The sequence below is a fragment of the Budorcas taxicolor genome, chromosome 7 (genome assembly GCF_023091745.1).
Source record: "Budorcas taxicolor isolate Tak-1 chromosome 7, Takin1.1, whole genome shotgun sequence".
In the NCBI taxonomy this organism is placed as follows: domain Eukaryota; kingdom Metazoa; phylum Chordata; class Mammalia; order Artiodactyla; family Bovidae; genus Budorcas; species Budorcas taxicolor.
In genome coordinates, this window is record NC_068916.1 from 43,789,470 (window position 1) to 43,806,455 (window position 16,986).

Consider the following 16,986-nt stretch of genomic DNA (forward strand, 5'->3'; position numbering starts at 1 on the left):
CATCTCACCCTGGTGCAGCCCTCCTCCCCCGGGAACCTAGGCGCTGCCCCTGGATCCTGCCAGGGCCGGTTCGGGTCCACACTAGTGCCATCCAAACGCCCCAGTCCCCTACTGGGAGACAGGAAGTTTCTGGAACAGGTTGGGAGGGTGCCACAGATCTGCACCCAAAGGCTATGGAATAGACCTTTTCACGGTAAGGGACAGGGAGCCTGGGTCCCTTCCCATTCCAAGGCCAGGGTCGTCAGTCTCCGTCCAAAATGAAATGCAACCTCAGCCACAGTGGGAGAACCCCAGGAGGGGATGTGGCATTTATCCCTCCCCTATCCTAAGTTCAGACCATGAAGATCCTCCCCCCACACCCACAACCCCTGAGGACAACAGACCACCCACAGGGGCCCAGATCAAGGAAAGGATTGGAGCCTGAAAAAATATTCTACCCGGTCCAAAAAAAATCGAGCTATACTTCCCGCCCCCGCGGGTGGAACCTCAACCTCGGGTCCAGGGGCCACCCTGCCACCACCACCAGGGGGGCAGGATGGAGCCAGGGCCCAGGGCCTCTTTGCCCCCATCCAGGTGCTGGGAAGGGGTCCATTTGGCCCAAAGGCTGTTCTGGTCCAAACAGGAGGGACTGATTGTCACATGATGCTGCTCAAGGCCAGTGTCGGGGACTCTTCCCCTTGCAGGAGGGAGGCCGGCAATGGCGCCAGCTTCTCCCAGTCTCTCACTCACACACTCGCACACCCACCCAGTGAGGGGCAGTGCAGCCCCCATTCCAGCAGACAGAGGACAATAAATAAGCCTGCATTTAACTCATATCCCGTGATATCCACCCCCCCAAGTGAGTCTAACTGCTCTTTGGAAGAACCCCCATTTTTCTTCCTCCCTACCCCAAGTCTCAGAAGCAAATCAGGACCCCTTGTAGAGACCCTACTACTTCCCCACCCCCACCCCGCCCGGGAGGCTAGGGAACTGAGGGGCCCCTCCCTCGGGCAGTGGGCCAGAGCCTGTGGACACCTGAGATTGAGTACCCGAATGGGGCGGCCAGGCCGCACCGTTTCCCTGAACGTCTCCAATGGCTTTCGATGGGGTGAAGGGCTCCCGGAGCGGGGTATGGGGGGACAAGAGGCAGCCCACGCGGTAACCCCTAGTTCACCTATGGCTCTGCACTTCATCCCAACCTTGAGAGAGGGGCCTGGGGGCCAGATCTGAACCCTGGTTAGGGGGTGCCTTTCCTGGGGCACCTCCCCCCAAGGCCCACATGCCACCCAAAGCAGGGAGGTGGCAAGGGAGAAGGGATGCCTTCTGGCCCCCCACCTAGGGTCCCTGTTCAACAGCTGGGAACAGAGTTAACATCATGGCTATATACAGACACGGGGCCATGCTCCTCCCGGAGAGCAACCTCCAAGGCCCAGATGACCCCGGTCCAGTCTCAGGCCCCCTCCTGGTTTTCTCGAGGGGGCAGGGGCAACTCGGGGGGGCCCTCAAGGGGACACTGAAAAGGGCCGGTCTGGCAGTCAATCCGAGCCCCACCAGGGCCCGGGACAGCAGGAGGGTTGCTGGTGCTCCATGCCCAGGCCCAGCGGGGGTGCACTCAGGGCGGCTGGAACAGGGCTCTACAGGCTGACTGGGGCCGGGCTGGGCACTGGGCTGGGCGCGGGGCTGCCCGCCAGGCTGCAGGGCAGCGAGTCGCTGGGCGAGGTGCTGCGGGTGCCCTGGCGCCGGAGAAGTTCCGGGCGGAAGCCGGGGTGACGGCGCGCGTGCTTGGTCAGGTGGTCGCTGCGGGTGAAGCGCTTGGAGCAGAGCGGGCAGGGGAAGCGCTTCTCGCCGGTGTGCGTCCGGTGGTGGCGGGCCAGCTCGTCAGAGCGTGCGAACTTCTTGTCGCATCCCGGCCAGTCGCAAGCGAAGGGGCGCTCACCTGTGTGGAGGACAGACAGTGGTCAGTGTTGGGGGCGGGGGGCTGGGGGGGAAGAGGGCCGTTCCATCAGATCTCAAAGGGTGCTGGTCATTTGTCTCACCTCCTCTCCCCCGCAAAACTCGTTCGAGAGGCTGAATTCTGGGTGTGAATTTAAAACGTGTAAATGTATAAAGAAAATGACCCCAACTCATTTCCCGAACACAGTGACTATCCCCTCGTCTATTTCCTACGACTAATGGTAATTACTAGCTTTCACAGGTGGCGCCAGTGAAAGAATCCGCCTGTCAATGCAGAAGACAGTTCGATCCCTGGGTCGGGAAGATCCCCCTGGAGGACATGGCAACCCACTCCAGTATTCCTCCTGAAGAATCCCATGGTCAGAGGAGCCTGGTGGGCTACAGTCCATGGGGTCGCAAAGAGTTGACACGACTGAAGCGACTGAACACAATGGTAATTAAAGACTGGGAGCAGCTGCCACGAGTTGAAAGGAAAACCTACAGAGACCCGCTTCTCCCAGGCCTGTCCGCCTACCCCTACCCCTAAGACGGCGTCACCTTGGTGACTTGTCTCCCAATGTACTTGCCACACACGTGCCCGCTCCGATCTTAAGGCAACAGTTCCTGCTGTCTCCGCCCCCGCAAAACTCCCTTCCACCTTTCCTGTGGGGCATTCCGAGGGCTCCCAGATGCTGGCGATCCCAGCTAAGCCCCTTCCTCTGGGAAATGACCACCAGGGGCGCAGGTGCTGGGCATCATCTGGGCGGTTTCCCATGCCTGACGCCACCACTGACCCTTGTGGCCCTCTACGAGCAGAGGAACATGTGAAGGGACACCCCCAACCCCGGGCCTCGCTAGCAGGTGGGAAGGGTCAGAAGGCGCGGCGGGGATTGCCCCTGGGTTCTGGCGCGGGAAGGGGCGGAGCCCGAGGCAGCCCAGGACTTGTCCCGCCCCCGCAGAGCAGTAGACTAGGGGAGGGGCGGGCCGCCACAGGCAACTTCCTCCGCAGACCCCTCCCACCGCCTGGCCGGCCTCGCCCATCCTGCCCCGGCGGCCGCCGCCATCCCCGCCCGCCGGTCCCCACCCGCCCATCCCATGGGGGTCTCCGCCCTACGACAGTGCCGCCCGATCCCCTCTCCTCAACCGTGTATCGTCAGCGTGTCCCCAGCCGACTCGGGGGGACCTCCGCCACGCCCGTCCTAGGGGCGGTGAGCTCCCCAGAGTTTGCACCCTCCGGGACCCAGGGCGGGGTACCTGGGATCCTGGAACCCCCGAGACGTTGGGTGCCCAATGCGCAGGGGTTTTGCGGGGTGTGTTGGAGAAAACAGATGCGGACATGTGGGCAGGGTCTCCCCTCGCGGCATAGAATGGAACCCAGAAGAGGAAGGGGGGACGCCAGCTGGGGGACAAGACAGGGGAAGCCACAGTGGGGTTAGAGTAGGAAGGCCCAACCGGGCCCTGGGGACTTGGTGACCCAGGCTGACCCTGCCTCAGAGAACACGCCCCCCGCTGGGAGGAGGTAGCGAGGGAGACAGACTTGAAGAGTGTCCTCTGCCAGGGGTCAGAGAAGCGCCCCGCTGGGGGAATACAGAGATGACCAGGAGCCAGCGGCAGGGGCCATGGGACAGAGCCGCAGCCATGGGGGAGTGGGGGAGGGCTGGAATCTCAGGGTGACCCAGTGACATCTCTGCCCTGGAAGCAAGGCCTGCCTAGGGAGAAAGGCTAGGAGGGAGGAACCGCAGAAGGGCACCAGTAGACTTCAGAGAGGCGCCTATCACCCGCCCTGGAGGCCCAGTAAATCCTCCCCTCCCCATCCTTCCTCCTGGCCAGACTCGGGACACCCCCAGCACGGCACGAAAGGGTTCCAGTAGAAACCCCTCCCCCAGAAGATTTCTTGGGGGATACCTGTCGGTTATGCTTGCAGCAGGGGGCGGGCAGGCCCCAGGAGGCTGCGAACCCAGAAGTGCTGGTGCCACCTCCCTGGGGGAAGGGAGTTACGGGCCACAACCGTGCTGGAGGGAGAGCAACTGTCCCCAAGACCACAGGTGGCCCCAAATCCCCGAGGCTGTCCCCCACCACCATTCGGCTCCCCTGGAACAATCCAGAAGGCAAAGTCTGCAGCAGCTGGGGGGAGGGTTCGGGGCGGGGACCTCTTCAACGGAATCATGGGGCTCAAAACAGCGCGGGAAAGGACCCCCCCACCCTACTTGGAACCCACAGGTCCCGAGGGCCGAAGTCTGGGGGAGGGGCAGTCTGGCGATGGGGGCGGGGCTGCTGGCTTCCAGGCAGACAGTGGCGGGAGGTGGGGAGGGACGCCCCTCCGTGGGGCATGCGGCCCTGTCGCCATCTTGCAAGGCGCAGGCGGGGAGGAGCGGAGGGATTGGGGGGGCAGGTGGTGCCGGTGGCGGGGGAGGGCCCTCCCGCCCCGGTTGGCTCACTTCCCCATTTAGGGCAACGGGTCTGGTCCGACCTCCCACCCTCCCCTCCCTCCCTCCCTCCGCCCCGCAGCTCTCCTTCACCACCACCCGCAGGTTGCAAGAGCGGTGCCGGGGCCCGTAGGGGCTGAACGCACGCAGCCGCCGGGAACACAGCTGCCGCACGTAGCTCGGCGGCGGCAAGGACAGCCGCAGGCCCAGCCGGCCCTGCTCACGTGGTCACACTCCCGCCGGGGCCTGCGGTCGCCCTGCCGGCTGGACTGCTGCCAGCCCCGCCGCACGCCGCGTTGCCCGGGAGTGCGGCGCACGTGCACACGTGGGTGGCCGTCCAGGAGCGCAGGCTTCCCGCCCCCACAACGTTAGGCGAATGCCTGCAGGATGCCATATCCTGCCACCCTCTCAGTCCACTGGCTGGGGAGGAAAGGGAGGTGGGGGGTGCGCGTGTTGTAATATTCGGAGGCTCAGAGTCTGGCTGCACCTGGCCTGACGCCTGTCTCCAGAGTCTACCTGGGCGCTGGAGAAGGATGCGGTGGGCGGGGCTGCGGTGGACTTGACCCTCTGACTTGGGCTGGGCTTTGGGGTGAACTCAGGACAGCCAGAAAATGAAGGCCAGGAGGTCCGGGCGACCGTGCGCCAGGCCTGGCTCAGCCTGCTCCGCCTTTGAAGAGGGCGTGGGGTGGGTCTGGGAAGCCAGTGCCCCACCTCTCCGGGGCTGTAGGCCAAGGGTCCGACAGCTAACCTTTTCCGTGACCTCCGGAGGTCATCTCTAATCTAAGAAGGGGAAGGTGCAGCCCATAGCCAACCCTTACACAAATGCCCACCTGCCAGGTGGACTGCACCGGGGGCGGGGCTCAGATAAGGCAACATCCCAGGACAGCTGGAGAAGGCTGGGGCTGCAGCAGGTGACAGGGTGGGGGGCCAGAAGCCAGGAAGCTTTCCAAAGGAGATGGGGCTGAACAGGCCACAAAGAACCCAAAGGGCAGCACAGAGATGCAGCCAAAATAATGGAAAATTGATGGTGAAGTCTGGAGAGCCCGGCCCAGGGCCCCTGTGTGCTGGCCATCCTGAAGGCTTTACAAGGACCAGCAGGCGTGAGGATCCACTCTGTGATCTTAAGTACCCCCCAGATGTTAGCCCCCTTCCTCCAAACCGAAGACTTCCCATCTCCCTCCTTCCCAGTCCCCACTCCTACAGGTTTTCCATTTCAATTGCTCTGCCTGTTGCACCAAAAGCTTATTAGGCAGAGATCTCCCAGGTTCTCACCTTCCCAGGTGGTACCTGGCAACAGATCCCATCAGAGCCCCCTTCAAAGAAAACCAAACCTCCTTGTCTCCAGGCCCTAGCTCTGGCTTGGACTGGTGCGGCCGTCGCTGGTTTCAGAGCCGCCAGCTCAGTGCTCTGCTCTTGGGCTCAGGGTCCAGGCTGAAGTCTTTACCGGAGCCTGGATGCTCCTTACACCCCTGATTCCTGCTGCCTGGAACCTCTGCCCCTTCCTCCGTCCCATGTCTGCTCTACCCTTCAGAGCACACTCTCCTGGCGTACCCCATCCACTGTCTCTGTTCTCAGCTTTCCTATGCTGGAACTCAGTCTTTGTTGGATGTGGTCTCTGCCCCCAGGCAACCCTAAAGCTGAGGGCGCAAGCCTGGCCCCCTGAGGGTGCGTGATACACATGTGCAGAGTCTACAGGGCCCGAGTAGACAGAACGATGCTGGAGTGGGTGGCTCCAGCGGCAGCTAACCAGCTGCCAAGCGTGCTGGAGCATCATCTGGTTTACCCCCCAACCCCCAGGTAGGAGCCACCCCACCCCCCCAAGCCCTGTTTAATTAAAAGGCGGACCCCTGCTGCCTCACACCCTGCCTCCCTCCCTGGGAACCCAGGCCTAGCCCTGGCTTTACCACATCCCCCACCCAGACTGGCATCTTCAGCTTGGGGGCTGGTGGCCCTCTCAGTGCCTAGGGCTGAGGGGTCACGGCCTCCTCAGGCCCCCAGAGCATGTGTGTTCCAGAGCCCTGCTGTTCTGGAAATAGGACTAGGCGAGGGTGGCTCCCTCCCTCTCCAGGAGGCTGGCTCCTCAGGCTGGTATCATGTGCCCACTCCCGGGCCATCTGGGCCACCTTTATCAGGGAGCCTGGGTGGGGGGTGGTTATCGCCCCCACAATGTTGGGGCACCCTCTCAACCCCCAAAAATGCTGGGGCATCCTTCCCCAGCCCCCAGCTGGGGGTACAGGCACTGCGGGGCCAGTCCCAGCTGCTCACTGCACTACTGCAACAGGAGGGGGCTAGATGGGGAGGCTGTCCTGGGCACTCGCACCCCCCCACACCACCTCAGCACTGCCACACTCTGGCCCCCCAGATAAGCCAGTAGTCTCCTGAGCCCCACCTGGCCCTAGAGGCACTCATAGCTCTGCAAGGGGTAGAGGTGGGATCTGCCTCCATACATAGCCCCCATGCCTGCTGCTGCCTCAGTTTCCCCATCTGCCTCCCCTCCTGGGGGCCTGTTCAGCAAAAACTACCCCCACCTGCACCACCCCCCTGGGTCAGCACACAGGGGTTCCCCTAGCCACCTCTTGTCCCCAGTGTCATGGGGCTTCTCTCTGCCTCCCACACCACAGCCCCCCTCCTCAACCCTTCTCCTGGACCCTAATCCCGTCCTCATAAACGGATTTTCCTCTGCAAAGCCGGCCTGCTTCCCCGCCCACCCCCACCCTGCCCTGGGGATTAACCAGACTGCTCACCTGCTTGGCCCCCTCCCCACCTTCCACCACAGCCTCTAGTCTCCCAGTCCATCCCCCAGGGCCCCTGCCCCCACCCCCTGCAGCCACGGTGCTACCCTACTCCTGAGACACGCCCTTCCAGGCTGCAGTCAACCCACAGCATCCTGCTTCCTCCAGGAAGGCTTCTCCTCCATCACCACTGCTGTCACCGCTCCCCCCCACCCCACAACGTTCCAGGGGTCCTGGAGGACAGGGATCGGGTCATCCCCACAGTGCCCCTCTCACACACAATCAAGGCTCAGCAACTGTTTCTCAGGCGTAACCAGACAGGGGTCTCAACAGGAGAGATCCCGCAAGCCCCAGGGGACACTGTGTGCTGTCTGAGGACATCTGTTATTGTCACAACTGAAGGTGCCCCAGGTGGGGGCCAGAGAGGCTGCTCAACACCCTACAGTGGCCAGGATGCCGAACAGAGAATGACCCGGTCTAGGAGTGAACAGTGCCAAAGACTAACAGGCTCCCCCACTCCAGATCTGAGCTCCTTGTGGGGAGGGGCCTGAGCCCCCCAGGAGGTGCTGGGCATTGGGGGCTCTGGGGCAGGAAAACTGGGAGATGAGGGAGGTGGGGAGAGCAAGGAGTAGACTGCCAGCTCGCCTCCGCCCCCGCCCCACCTCCCTCCCTCTCCATCTCGGTATCCACGGCAACCGTGTCAACATCTCCTGCAGCTTCCAAGTCTTTCCCTGCCCCACGCGGAAGCAGGGGAGCTCATTGTAGGCCAGGGACTGCAGGCCAGACCCAGGGGACTGGAGGCCAGCCATCCCTGCTCCCAGCTGCTCCCCTGCAGCTGTGTGGCTCCGAGGAAGACCCCATCACCCCTCCACATCTCCCCACCCCAACCCTCTGTGCCAAATGGAGCAGAGACGATGACAGCTCCTGCTGGGCCTGCTTGCTCATCTGTAAAATGGGGCCAGGCCAGGAAAGGAGTTCTCTCTACAGAGAGAAGAGCTGCTGTCAGGCAGTGATGGGTGGGACAGGACCCCCTCCCAAAGACCCTTGGGGCACACTGGCTCCTGCAGTAGACAGCCAGCATCTAATTAAGGCTGCTCATCAGATCTGTCCCCAGGCTTGCCCCTGGCAGTGGGCAACACCACTCTATTGTACAGACCTAAGACATGACTTCGCCACCCCTGAGGGCTGGAAAAGCCCAAAAGCCTTGATACAGAGGCTTTTGATAAGGTAGAGTCTGGTGGTCCTGAGTGCCAGAAAGATGCCGCATTAGCCATCATTAAGCACGAAGGTACCCCAAAGCATCCAAAACTGGAACCAAAGGAGCCTGGGTACAGGACTTTGATTCTCAGTACCCAGGTGCCCCCCAGTGCCCAGCATAGTTATCAAGGGAGCAAGGAATGGACAAATGGCTCCCTGCCCTCCCCCACCCATCAGTGGAACATCCAGAGTTGGTCTCCGTTTCTCTTTAAAGCCGGGAATGGCAACACGGACATACACACAGGCACTGGACAAGGAGTCCTTTCTCCTCCACGGGCGTAGGGGGCAGTCAACACTGCCTAGGGACTCACGGAGGTCCTTAAAACCCCAGCAAACCCTGGGGAAGTGTCCCTGGGGAGCTACAGTGGGAGGTGGCCTGCCCCCGCCCCCCTCCTTCACCAAGACCGAGAGAGCAGGACAGAGTGCGGGGGAAAAAAACCAAGGCACCATAGGGTCTGAGCCGCTTTCAGGGGTCACACCATCCGTGTCTGCCACAATTCCAGGGGCAGTCCCACCTCGGCCCTCCACGTGCCCCTACAACGGGAGCATGTCCACCGAGCCATGTTCATGTGCCCTGGCGTGACCCACGTAAGGACCCACAGGAGAAGGCGGTCAGAGGGCCCTTTATACAGACAAAAAACCCATCGAGAAGAGGAGGTCTTGTGCTAGAAAGCGGCAGAACCACCGAGTCCAAGCCCACGCCCACCCAGCTTCCCTGCCCTTCCCAACCGAAGGATCACCTCCAATGCTCAAACTCAGGCCGGTGACCACCATCCCCTGGCCCCCAGCCCAAGAAAAAATTCTCAGGGTTGAACATGAAACTTCATAGGGAGAACTGGGAGGAACCGCAAGAGGAAAAAGAGGGGGGTGCCAGAGTGAAAGGGTGGCCAGAGCCCCCTGCCGCCGGGCTGGGCTGTGAGACGTGACAGTATCGCCGAGCCCTCCCCCGCCACCAAGCCTTCTCGGCTCCCGGAGCAGGTGGGAGGGATCCAGTACGCTGGGAAACAGGGGGATAACGTGACGCCCTCAGGGATCCCCCTCCTCCCGAGGCTCAAGCCCTAACCCACACTCCCAGCCCCCCTTCCACCTTATTAAAACACAGCAAAGGACAGAGAAAACGTGCCGGGCATCCCCCAACCTCGCCGAGCACCAAGCGCTCGGCCGCTCTCCGGGGTGAATCCTCGCGGCCACCTCGGAGGCAGCGCCACGGTGCCTGCTGCCTTTCTACATTTAAGGAAACCAAGGCAGGGGAGGGGACGAGAACCTCGGAACTGAGCTCTTCGACCACGTTGCCCACCGCCCCGATCTGAAACCAACGGAAAACAAAAGAGAAACCAGGCCAAGGGCGAAGGGGACTACCCGGGAGCCCCGATCCCGCCCGCGGACCCCGCAGCAACCGGCACCCGGCAAGCTCCTGCGCCCGCCATCCGCTCGCCACCCGACCGCGTGGCCGCCACGCCCCCCGCGCGCGCCCCACCCACCGAGGCCCCGCCCTCCCGGCCGGCGCGGCGGCTGCCCGGGCGCGCCCCCCTCCCCGCCCCCGACGCGCCACGCAGTTTCGGGGTCCCGGCGGGGGAGGGGGCGCGGGATACCGCCCCCGCGCGGGTCCGGCTCGCGATCGGGCTCACCTGTGTGCGTCCGCAGGTGCGACTTGAGGTGGGAGGACTTGTAGTACGCCTTAGCGCAGCCCGGGAAGGGACAGCGGTGGCTCTTGGCGGCGGCGGGCGCGGCGCCGGGGGCGCGGCCAGAGGACGGGGACGAGGCGGCCGAAGAAGAGGAGGCGGGCGAGGCGCCCCCCGGAGCGACACTGGGCCCACCGCGCAGGTCGGCCAGGATGCTGGCGGCCAGCAGGTGGGGTGCGGCGGCGGCGGCGCCGGGGCCTGGGCCTAGGACAGGGGCCGGAGGCGGCGGCCCAGTGGGTCCGGGCGGGGCGGCCTCGCGGCGCGGCGCGCGCACATCCAGGCCGGTGGCTGGGCCCGCGCCCTCGGGGCCCGGCCGCCCGCGGTGCACCACGGCACCCGAGGAGATGGCCATGAGCACGTCGGCGGCGAAGTAATCCACGCACGCCACGGCTGCCGACATGCCAAGCAGGGGCGGGCGGCGCGGCCGAGCGGGCGGAGCGGAGGCGGCAGGAGCGGCGCCCGTCCGGCCGGTGGCGGCTGCTCGAGTGCGGGAGGAGGAGGAGGCCGGCGCGCGCCGCCGCCGCCGCCGCCCGCGCTCTGCCCGCCCCGCCCCGCCTGACGCGCCCTGACGCACCGGAGCCCGCGGGGGCGGCCGCGGCCCGCCCCGCCCGGAGGACGCCCCCTCGGGGCGCGCTGCCACGCCCCCCGCCCGGCGCGCCCTCTACCACCCTGCCCTCTGCGCGAGGCCTTAGGGGGCGGAGCCCGGGCCGAAGGAACCGCCCCCTGTCGCGCCCACTCTGGCCCCACAGTACGCTCTCCTCCCTCCCCGAGCGCGCCTTCTCCACGCCGGGCAGCAGGCTGAGGAGCCAGCCCCCTCTGGCGCGCTTTTCCCTCAGTAGCTCCCTGCGGTCCGCCCCCAGAGAACCCCCTCCTCACGCCAGGAAACTCCGCCCCGTCCCTGGTAGGGTCCCGCCTCCGGAGCGAGTCCCGCCCCATCCCGGCACGCCCCTCCTTCCTTGGGTGGGCCCGCCCCCTAGGGCGAGCCCTTCCTTGCTCGGCGCGCGCCCCGCCTCCTCGCGGGCTCGCCCACCGCGCGCTAAGGCGCGCGGCCGGCGGGGGCCCGCCCCTTCCCCGGACGCTTCCACCCGGTCCAGGGCGCGCCCCAGGTCGGGATGGGGGAGGGGTCCGCTCCCCACGTGGCCCGGTGGGGGTGCGGAAGCGGCCAGCCCCGCCCCCCGGCCACGTGCGCGGCCCTTCCCCCTCTCTTCTTCCCCAGCTTGTGGCCCTGCTGGACCGCGCGCCCTTGCGTTTCCTCGTTCTTTCTTATGGGGACCGCATCGCCTTTCTCGTAGACCCGCAGCTAGACAGGGGAGGGAGGAACTCCTCTCCTGGATGTGTCGAGCGAGCTTGCGCTCGTTTCTCTTTTTGAGCCCCATTTGGGAGTTAGGAGGACCGGGGTCACAAAGGGCGGGCAGGGTTCGGGGTGCTTTGGGGAGGAGTGGCCCAGCCTTGTCAGAATACGGGGGTCGGGAACTTCGCTCCCTGGCGCTGGCTTTGGGGCGCGAACAGGGAAAGTGGGATTCGCTCCCGAGGACGTCCAGGCCAAATTGTTTAACTTCGTCGGTAACTCGGGAAAGCAGACTCCCGGGGTCCGCCTAACCCGCAGGTCTGAAGCAGCGGGCGGCGGAAGTGGGGCGATGGGGGTGGTCCCCTCCATTGCAGCCACGCCCCCGCCCCTTCCTAGGCTGGCCAAGGGACGATGCAGTGGCCGAAGCGACCTCCAGGGGGCCTTCCGCCACGGGTTCCAGTCCTCTCAGTGACCCACCCAGGTCTGGGTTTGGACAGCAGCCGAGGACTCGGGCCCGACCCCCATCCCAGGGCAGTATTCTCACACCCTCTCCATCTGCAGTACCCCCTCTCCCTCGCACCGTGGCTTATATAGCCTGGCTCAGACCCTTGTCCCCGGGCCTGTCGCTGTCCCTTGGGTCCATCTGGTTTAAGCCTGACCATCCTTGATGGCGCCTCCCTCTCTGGGAGGGAAAGAGAGGCCTGCTGGAGCTTTGACTTCAGGCTGCAGAGACACTCAGCCCCTTCCTCTAGCAGAGAAGCCCACTCAGGACAACCACTGTCCAGGTGAGCACCTGCTGGGCACTGGCCGTCACCATTCCTGCTGGCCTGCGCCTCCCATGTCTTTGAAATTCAAACAGGGTGGACCACCTGGGTAGGCATTCACCCTCCCCCATCTCCACAGCCCTCCAGGGCCTCAGCACCCCAGCCCACAGGTGGTCCCCAGGCCCTGAGCCCAGCCTCTCCCAGGTCCAGGTAAGGCAGGAAGTGCTCTGCAGGCTGCCCCATGGGCCCTGGCTCACCCCAGCACAGGGGGAAGAAGCAGGACAAGAAGGAGGCAGGGACCCTTTGTCAGTTCCTTTCAGTGGTGTTTACTGGGCCCAGAGCAACATCACTCCCTATGGCCTTGCCCTCCAGAGGCCCAGAGTCTAGGGCAAGGCAACTGGGACATAAACCTGATGCGCGGAGGGGCTGGGGGAATATCCCAGAGCTGGCTCCACTGGGGCCTGCTGTTCAAGGGGGCACCCAGAGGAAGGTGGGGCAGTAACTGAGGGGGGCCTTCTCCCCATGGGCAAGGCAGGGGTGGACCATGTCAGAGCAGTGGTCAGCACTGCCATCCTGGCAGACCCGTGGCCCTGGACAAGTCTCAACTGTGCACCCACTCCCAGGGAGAATCAGGGTCTTGGAGCTGTGGTTTTCATCTACCAGCCACTCTGTGGGGAGGAGACCCCAGCGGGGCCCACTCTCAACTTGCAGTGTTTCTGTTCACAGCCTGGGCCCAGGGGAATGTGAGTGACCCGTGGAGCCTGATGCCCCTCCTGACCGTGTGCTCACTTCCACCTTAAGTTCTGTCACTCTGTCCTCACTACTACCCATCAAGAGTTGTCAGCCCCATTTCATAGATGATGAAGTGAAGGCTGGGAGAGGATCCAGAAGTGGCCTGGAGCGGCTGCCCGCGCACAGCTAAGAGGGAGCAGAGCGTCTGTCCTGTCTGGGCAGACACAGAGTGCTCATTCCCTCTTTCTCCAGACCTCAGTTTACTGATCTATAAATGGGGTCCATCTCCAGCCTTCCCTTCTGGGACCAAGGGGTTCACAGGGGTCTCTCACCAGACCAGGGGGCTCACAGAACCATGCTGACAGGTGGCAGACAGAGGAAGTTACAGAAGCAGAGGAGAAGGCAACATACAGGAGGTCCCTGACAGGTCTGGGTCAGAATCAAGGCTGTTGTACAGATGTGTATGTGTGTGTGTCTGCATGTATAGACATGCTGGAAGGGCCATAGTTTCTTTTTTTAAAACAGTGAGGTCTTTACTTTTTTTTTTTAATTAGGGTACAGTTGCTTTACAATGTTGTGTTACTTTCCGCTGTATAAGGAAGTGAATCAGCCATATGTATACACATATCCCCTCCCTCTTAGGTCTTCCTCCCACCCAAGCCTTTTTAATAGTACTTTCTCTAAAGTTCAACTTTTTTATAATCCATGTGTATCTATTACTTCCATTTTGTTTTTGTTTTGATTTTTGGCTGTACCCCACAGCATGTGGGATCTTAATTCATCAACCAGGGATCAAACCCATGCCTAACACTGGACCAGCAAGAGAGTCCCCCAAGAAATATTCTTAAGGAAACAAGTATGTCTGTGTATGGCTGCACTGTTGTAATGGGAGAAAAGGAGAATGGACAGATGAACTTTTGAGTGTTGGTCACTGCATCACGGAGCATGTGGCCATGGGGGCCCAGGACATGGACAGGGGGACAGGGTCAGCCATGAGCTCCAGCTCACTGGAAGTCACGTGCCCCCTCACGCTGTGAACTCTTGGTGTTTCCACCTGTCTCAGCAGCCTGTTGGTGCAGTGGCCTCTGCCAGCCTGTCCACAGTGGTCACCTCTGCAGGGGCCAGGAGACACAAGAAAAGCAAGGGGACATGGCAGGGAGTAGGGGTGGGGGGTCCATCTTCTCAGAGCGGCACGCTGGGCAGGCAGATGCACCCATTTCTGCCACCCGCCTGGCACCAGGTGTGTGTGGGTGTGAACTTCAGCCTCTCCGTGTGGGTTCTTCTTGTGGCTCTCAAAGGACCAAAGCCCCCATCCCTCCTGGAGATGAGGTTGCTGTACTTTGATGAGTGTTTTTAGGATTCATGCCCATTTTGCCTTGCCTGTAACCCATCCGTGTTTATTTCTAATGTGTCAGATTATTCACTGCAGTCCAGGGGGTCGTCACACAAAGGAGGAGGTGCAGTGGGCCCCTGGCCAGGCCTAGGCAGGCATTGGGCATGTGGCTGTCTTCCCCCATGGGAGGCTGCAAGGAGAGACCCAGGGCCCCCATATACCTTCTCTAGGAGGCGGGAGGGAATAGGATCTGGCCTGCAGGATCAGGGCTCCTTCTCATCCCCCACTCTTTGCTGGCCCAGGACCCTCCCTGAAAAGCATCCACTCCCAGAGTGACTTTCAGATGTGCAGTTGCAATGGGGGTCACCTGTGGGTCTGGCCTCCCCGTGACCTTCTGCTGGAGGTGACAAGCCCTCTTCTATAACGCGGCAGGTCGGGTGGCACTCTGCTAGGCTTTGGAGAACACCCAGCCCAGCTCCTCCCAGCTGTGACCATGACAGCAGCCAGGTCTGTCCACCTCGCCAGCAAGTGCTGTGGACACAGACGTAGCTCGAGACCGTCTGAGCAGCAGAGTCTAGGCCTGAGCCCTGGGGCTGCTTCTCTGGGCAGCTTGGCCTGAGCCATCTCCCCCAAGGTGGGGACAGCAGCCCAGTATTGTTGACATGAAGACCCCCTTGTCACACGGCAGGAGCTTCAAAACTTAAGGGGGACCCCAACGTTAGTCTGGCACCCCCACCTCACGGAATTCCACGGTTAACAGGCTGGCCCTGCACCCTGACCGTGAATCAAACAGACAAGTGCCTGCCTGGGGGAACACTCAGGCGTGAGATGGGGGTGCAGGGGGCCTTGAGAGGTGGCACCCTCCCCGAGGCCTCTGCTTATCAACCATAGCTACCAGGGGCCAAGGACACTTAACTCCCTCCAACTCTTCTGAAACTTCTGAGGCCCTCAGTTCACATGGAGAACCAGAAGGGTGGGTCCCACCAGCTCAGTCTGACTGACGGGTGGTCAGTGAAGCAGAGCCACCAGAGGAAGGGAGGGGAAGATGGATGGTTGGCCCTTGGGGGCTGGGACTCCAAGGCCCATTGGAAGTCCAGTAGGGGCTCCTCAGGGAGAGGGGCCTGTGCACAACCCAGATCCCACCCTCGAGAACCCCACAGCCCCCAGGCAGGCTGTATCCCCTGGGGTCTCTGGGTGTCAGGGCGTACCCAGGAGCTAACAGAGAGCCAGAAACCTGCTTCTGGGACTCAGAGGCCAGGTGTCAGGTGAGGTGTGGCAGGCCAGGTGTTGAGGGGAGGACCTGAGGTTCTGGGGAGCTGTGGCGCCTGCTAAGCAGGGGGAGAACGCTGCCACTTGTGAATACATGTGTCCTGGGAAATCCACAAAATGGAGAACTGAAAGTTGGCCCCTGTCCCAGGCGGCCTGGCCCATGGGCTGTACCAACTGAAAGGAAGAGGGGAGCATCCCGGAAAGTACCACTGGCATCCCTCCCATCGAAGCCCCTTTATCATTCCCCAGAGGCCACAAACTGAGCCCCTGAGAGGCACCCACTGCAGAAGGGCAGAGCCCAGAGGCCAGGCCAGCCTGAGGAGCCCTTGGCCTTAGCTTATCCCTTCTGTTCACTGGGCAGGCATGTAGGGGAGGGGGTGGTGGTAAAAGCAGGGGTGTGGGGCTCCTGACAAAAACTGCTGCCTCAAGCAAGGTCAGCACTGGGGTGCAGGGGAGTCCCTAAAGTCTTAAGTTTTCAGAACCCTTTCTAACAGAACTAGCATTACACAAAAGGCATGCAAGCCATCAACTACTTCTTAAGACAGTTTTCTCTTGACTTTCCTGAGGGGAGACAGGGCCTCTGGACACCCAGTAGAGAAGTCAGCAGGCTTCAGGCTAGCTGGGATGATAGGGTCTAGAAACAGACCCCCAGGCACGGAGAGTTTTCCTGTGGTCAAGGCTAAAAGGTGGGCTTTAGTCGGCAAAGAATGGCTTTTTGGGGAAATGGAATTGGGGACAAACGATTTGGGGAAAAGCAGTTTGGATTTCTATCTGCTTCCTAGAATTCGGTTGTAGAATTAGATAAAAAATTTAAACACATATTTAAAAAACAAATTATTTACAGAAGAAAACGTCAAAATGTTTTATAATCTTGGAGTAGGGACGATATCTCTGAGCATAATTTGAAATGCAGAAGCCATAATTGATAAATTAATGACTGATAATGATTTTAAATGCCTGGCAAAAATAAAATTAATAAACACAAAAAAATCTACATACAATCCAAGTCAAACCCAATAACAAGTTGGAAAAAATACTTTTTTTTTCTTCACGGTGGGATAATTTTCTTAAATTTGTTCCTAGAAAACAGTAACGCCAAGAACCCAATAGAAAAATGGACAAAGAATGTGGAATACAAATGGCTTTTAAATAGCTACTGTTTACAATAGTTTCCAGTTTCAAAATGACCATATTAGTGATAGGAATGATCAACATAAAAAATATAAGTCTGACAGAAGCACTGAGATGTTTGATTTATATTTCTAGGAAACACAAATGAAGCTACAATGAAATACTATTTTAAGAGATCATATGCCCATTTACAGATCTATGGAAAGCCCTTCTGCAGTAAGGAATTCAGTTTCCAGGAATACCTGTACTTAGGAAGAGAAGTGTATGAGGATACTGGACCTAGCAATGCCTGTTACAGACTTGGGGGAAAAAAAATTTCAACCAAAAAGTAACAGGAATAACAAATTACAGTGCTAATAAAATATAGTGCAGCCATTAGAAGGACTGAATCCAATCTGTGTAGGGGTAACTGAACATTCTCCAAGCCACGATGATAACAGGATTACACTACGGTATAAACT

General features: G+C 61.0%; 1 protein-coding gene across 1 annotated transcript; it reads right to left on the reverse strand.

The window, feature by feature from the left end:
- On the reverse strand, window positions 1-10,408 carry KLF16 (KLF transcription factor 16). The gene is made up of 2 exons (XM_052643616.1): window positions 9,955-10,408; window positions 1-1,915 (listed from the first exon to the last, which is right to left on the reverse strand). The coding sequence occupies exons 1-2, from the start codon at window positions 10,406-10,408 to the stop codon at window positions 1,614-1,616; spliced, it is 756 nt and encodes a 251-aa protein (XP_052499576.1). The 3' UTR covers window positions 1-1,613.
- Between the last annotated feature and the right edge of the window lie 6,578 nt (window positions 10,409-16,986).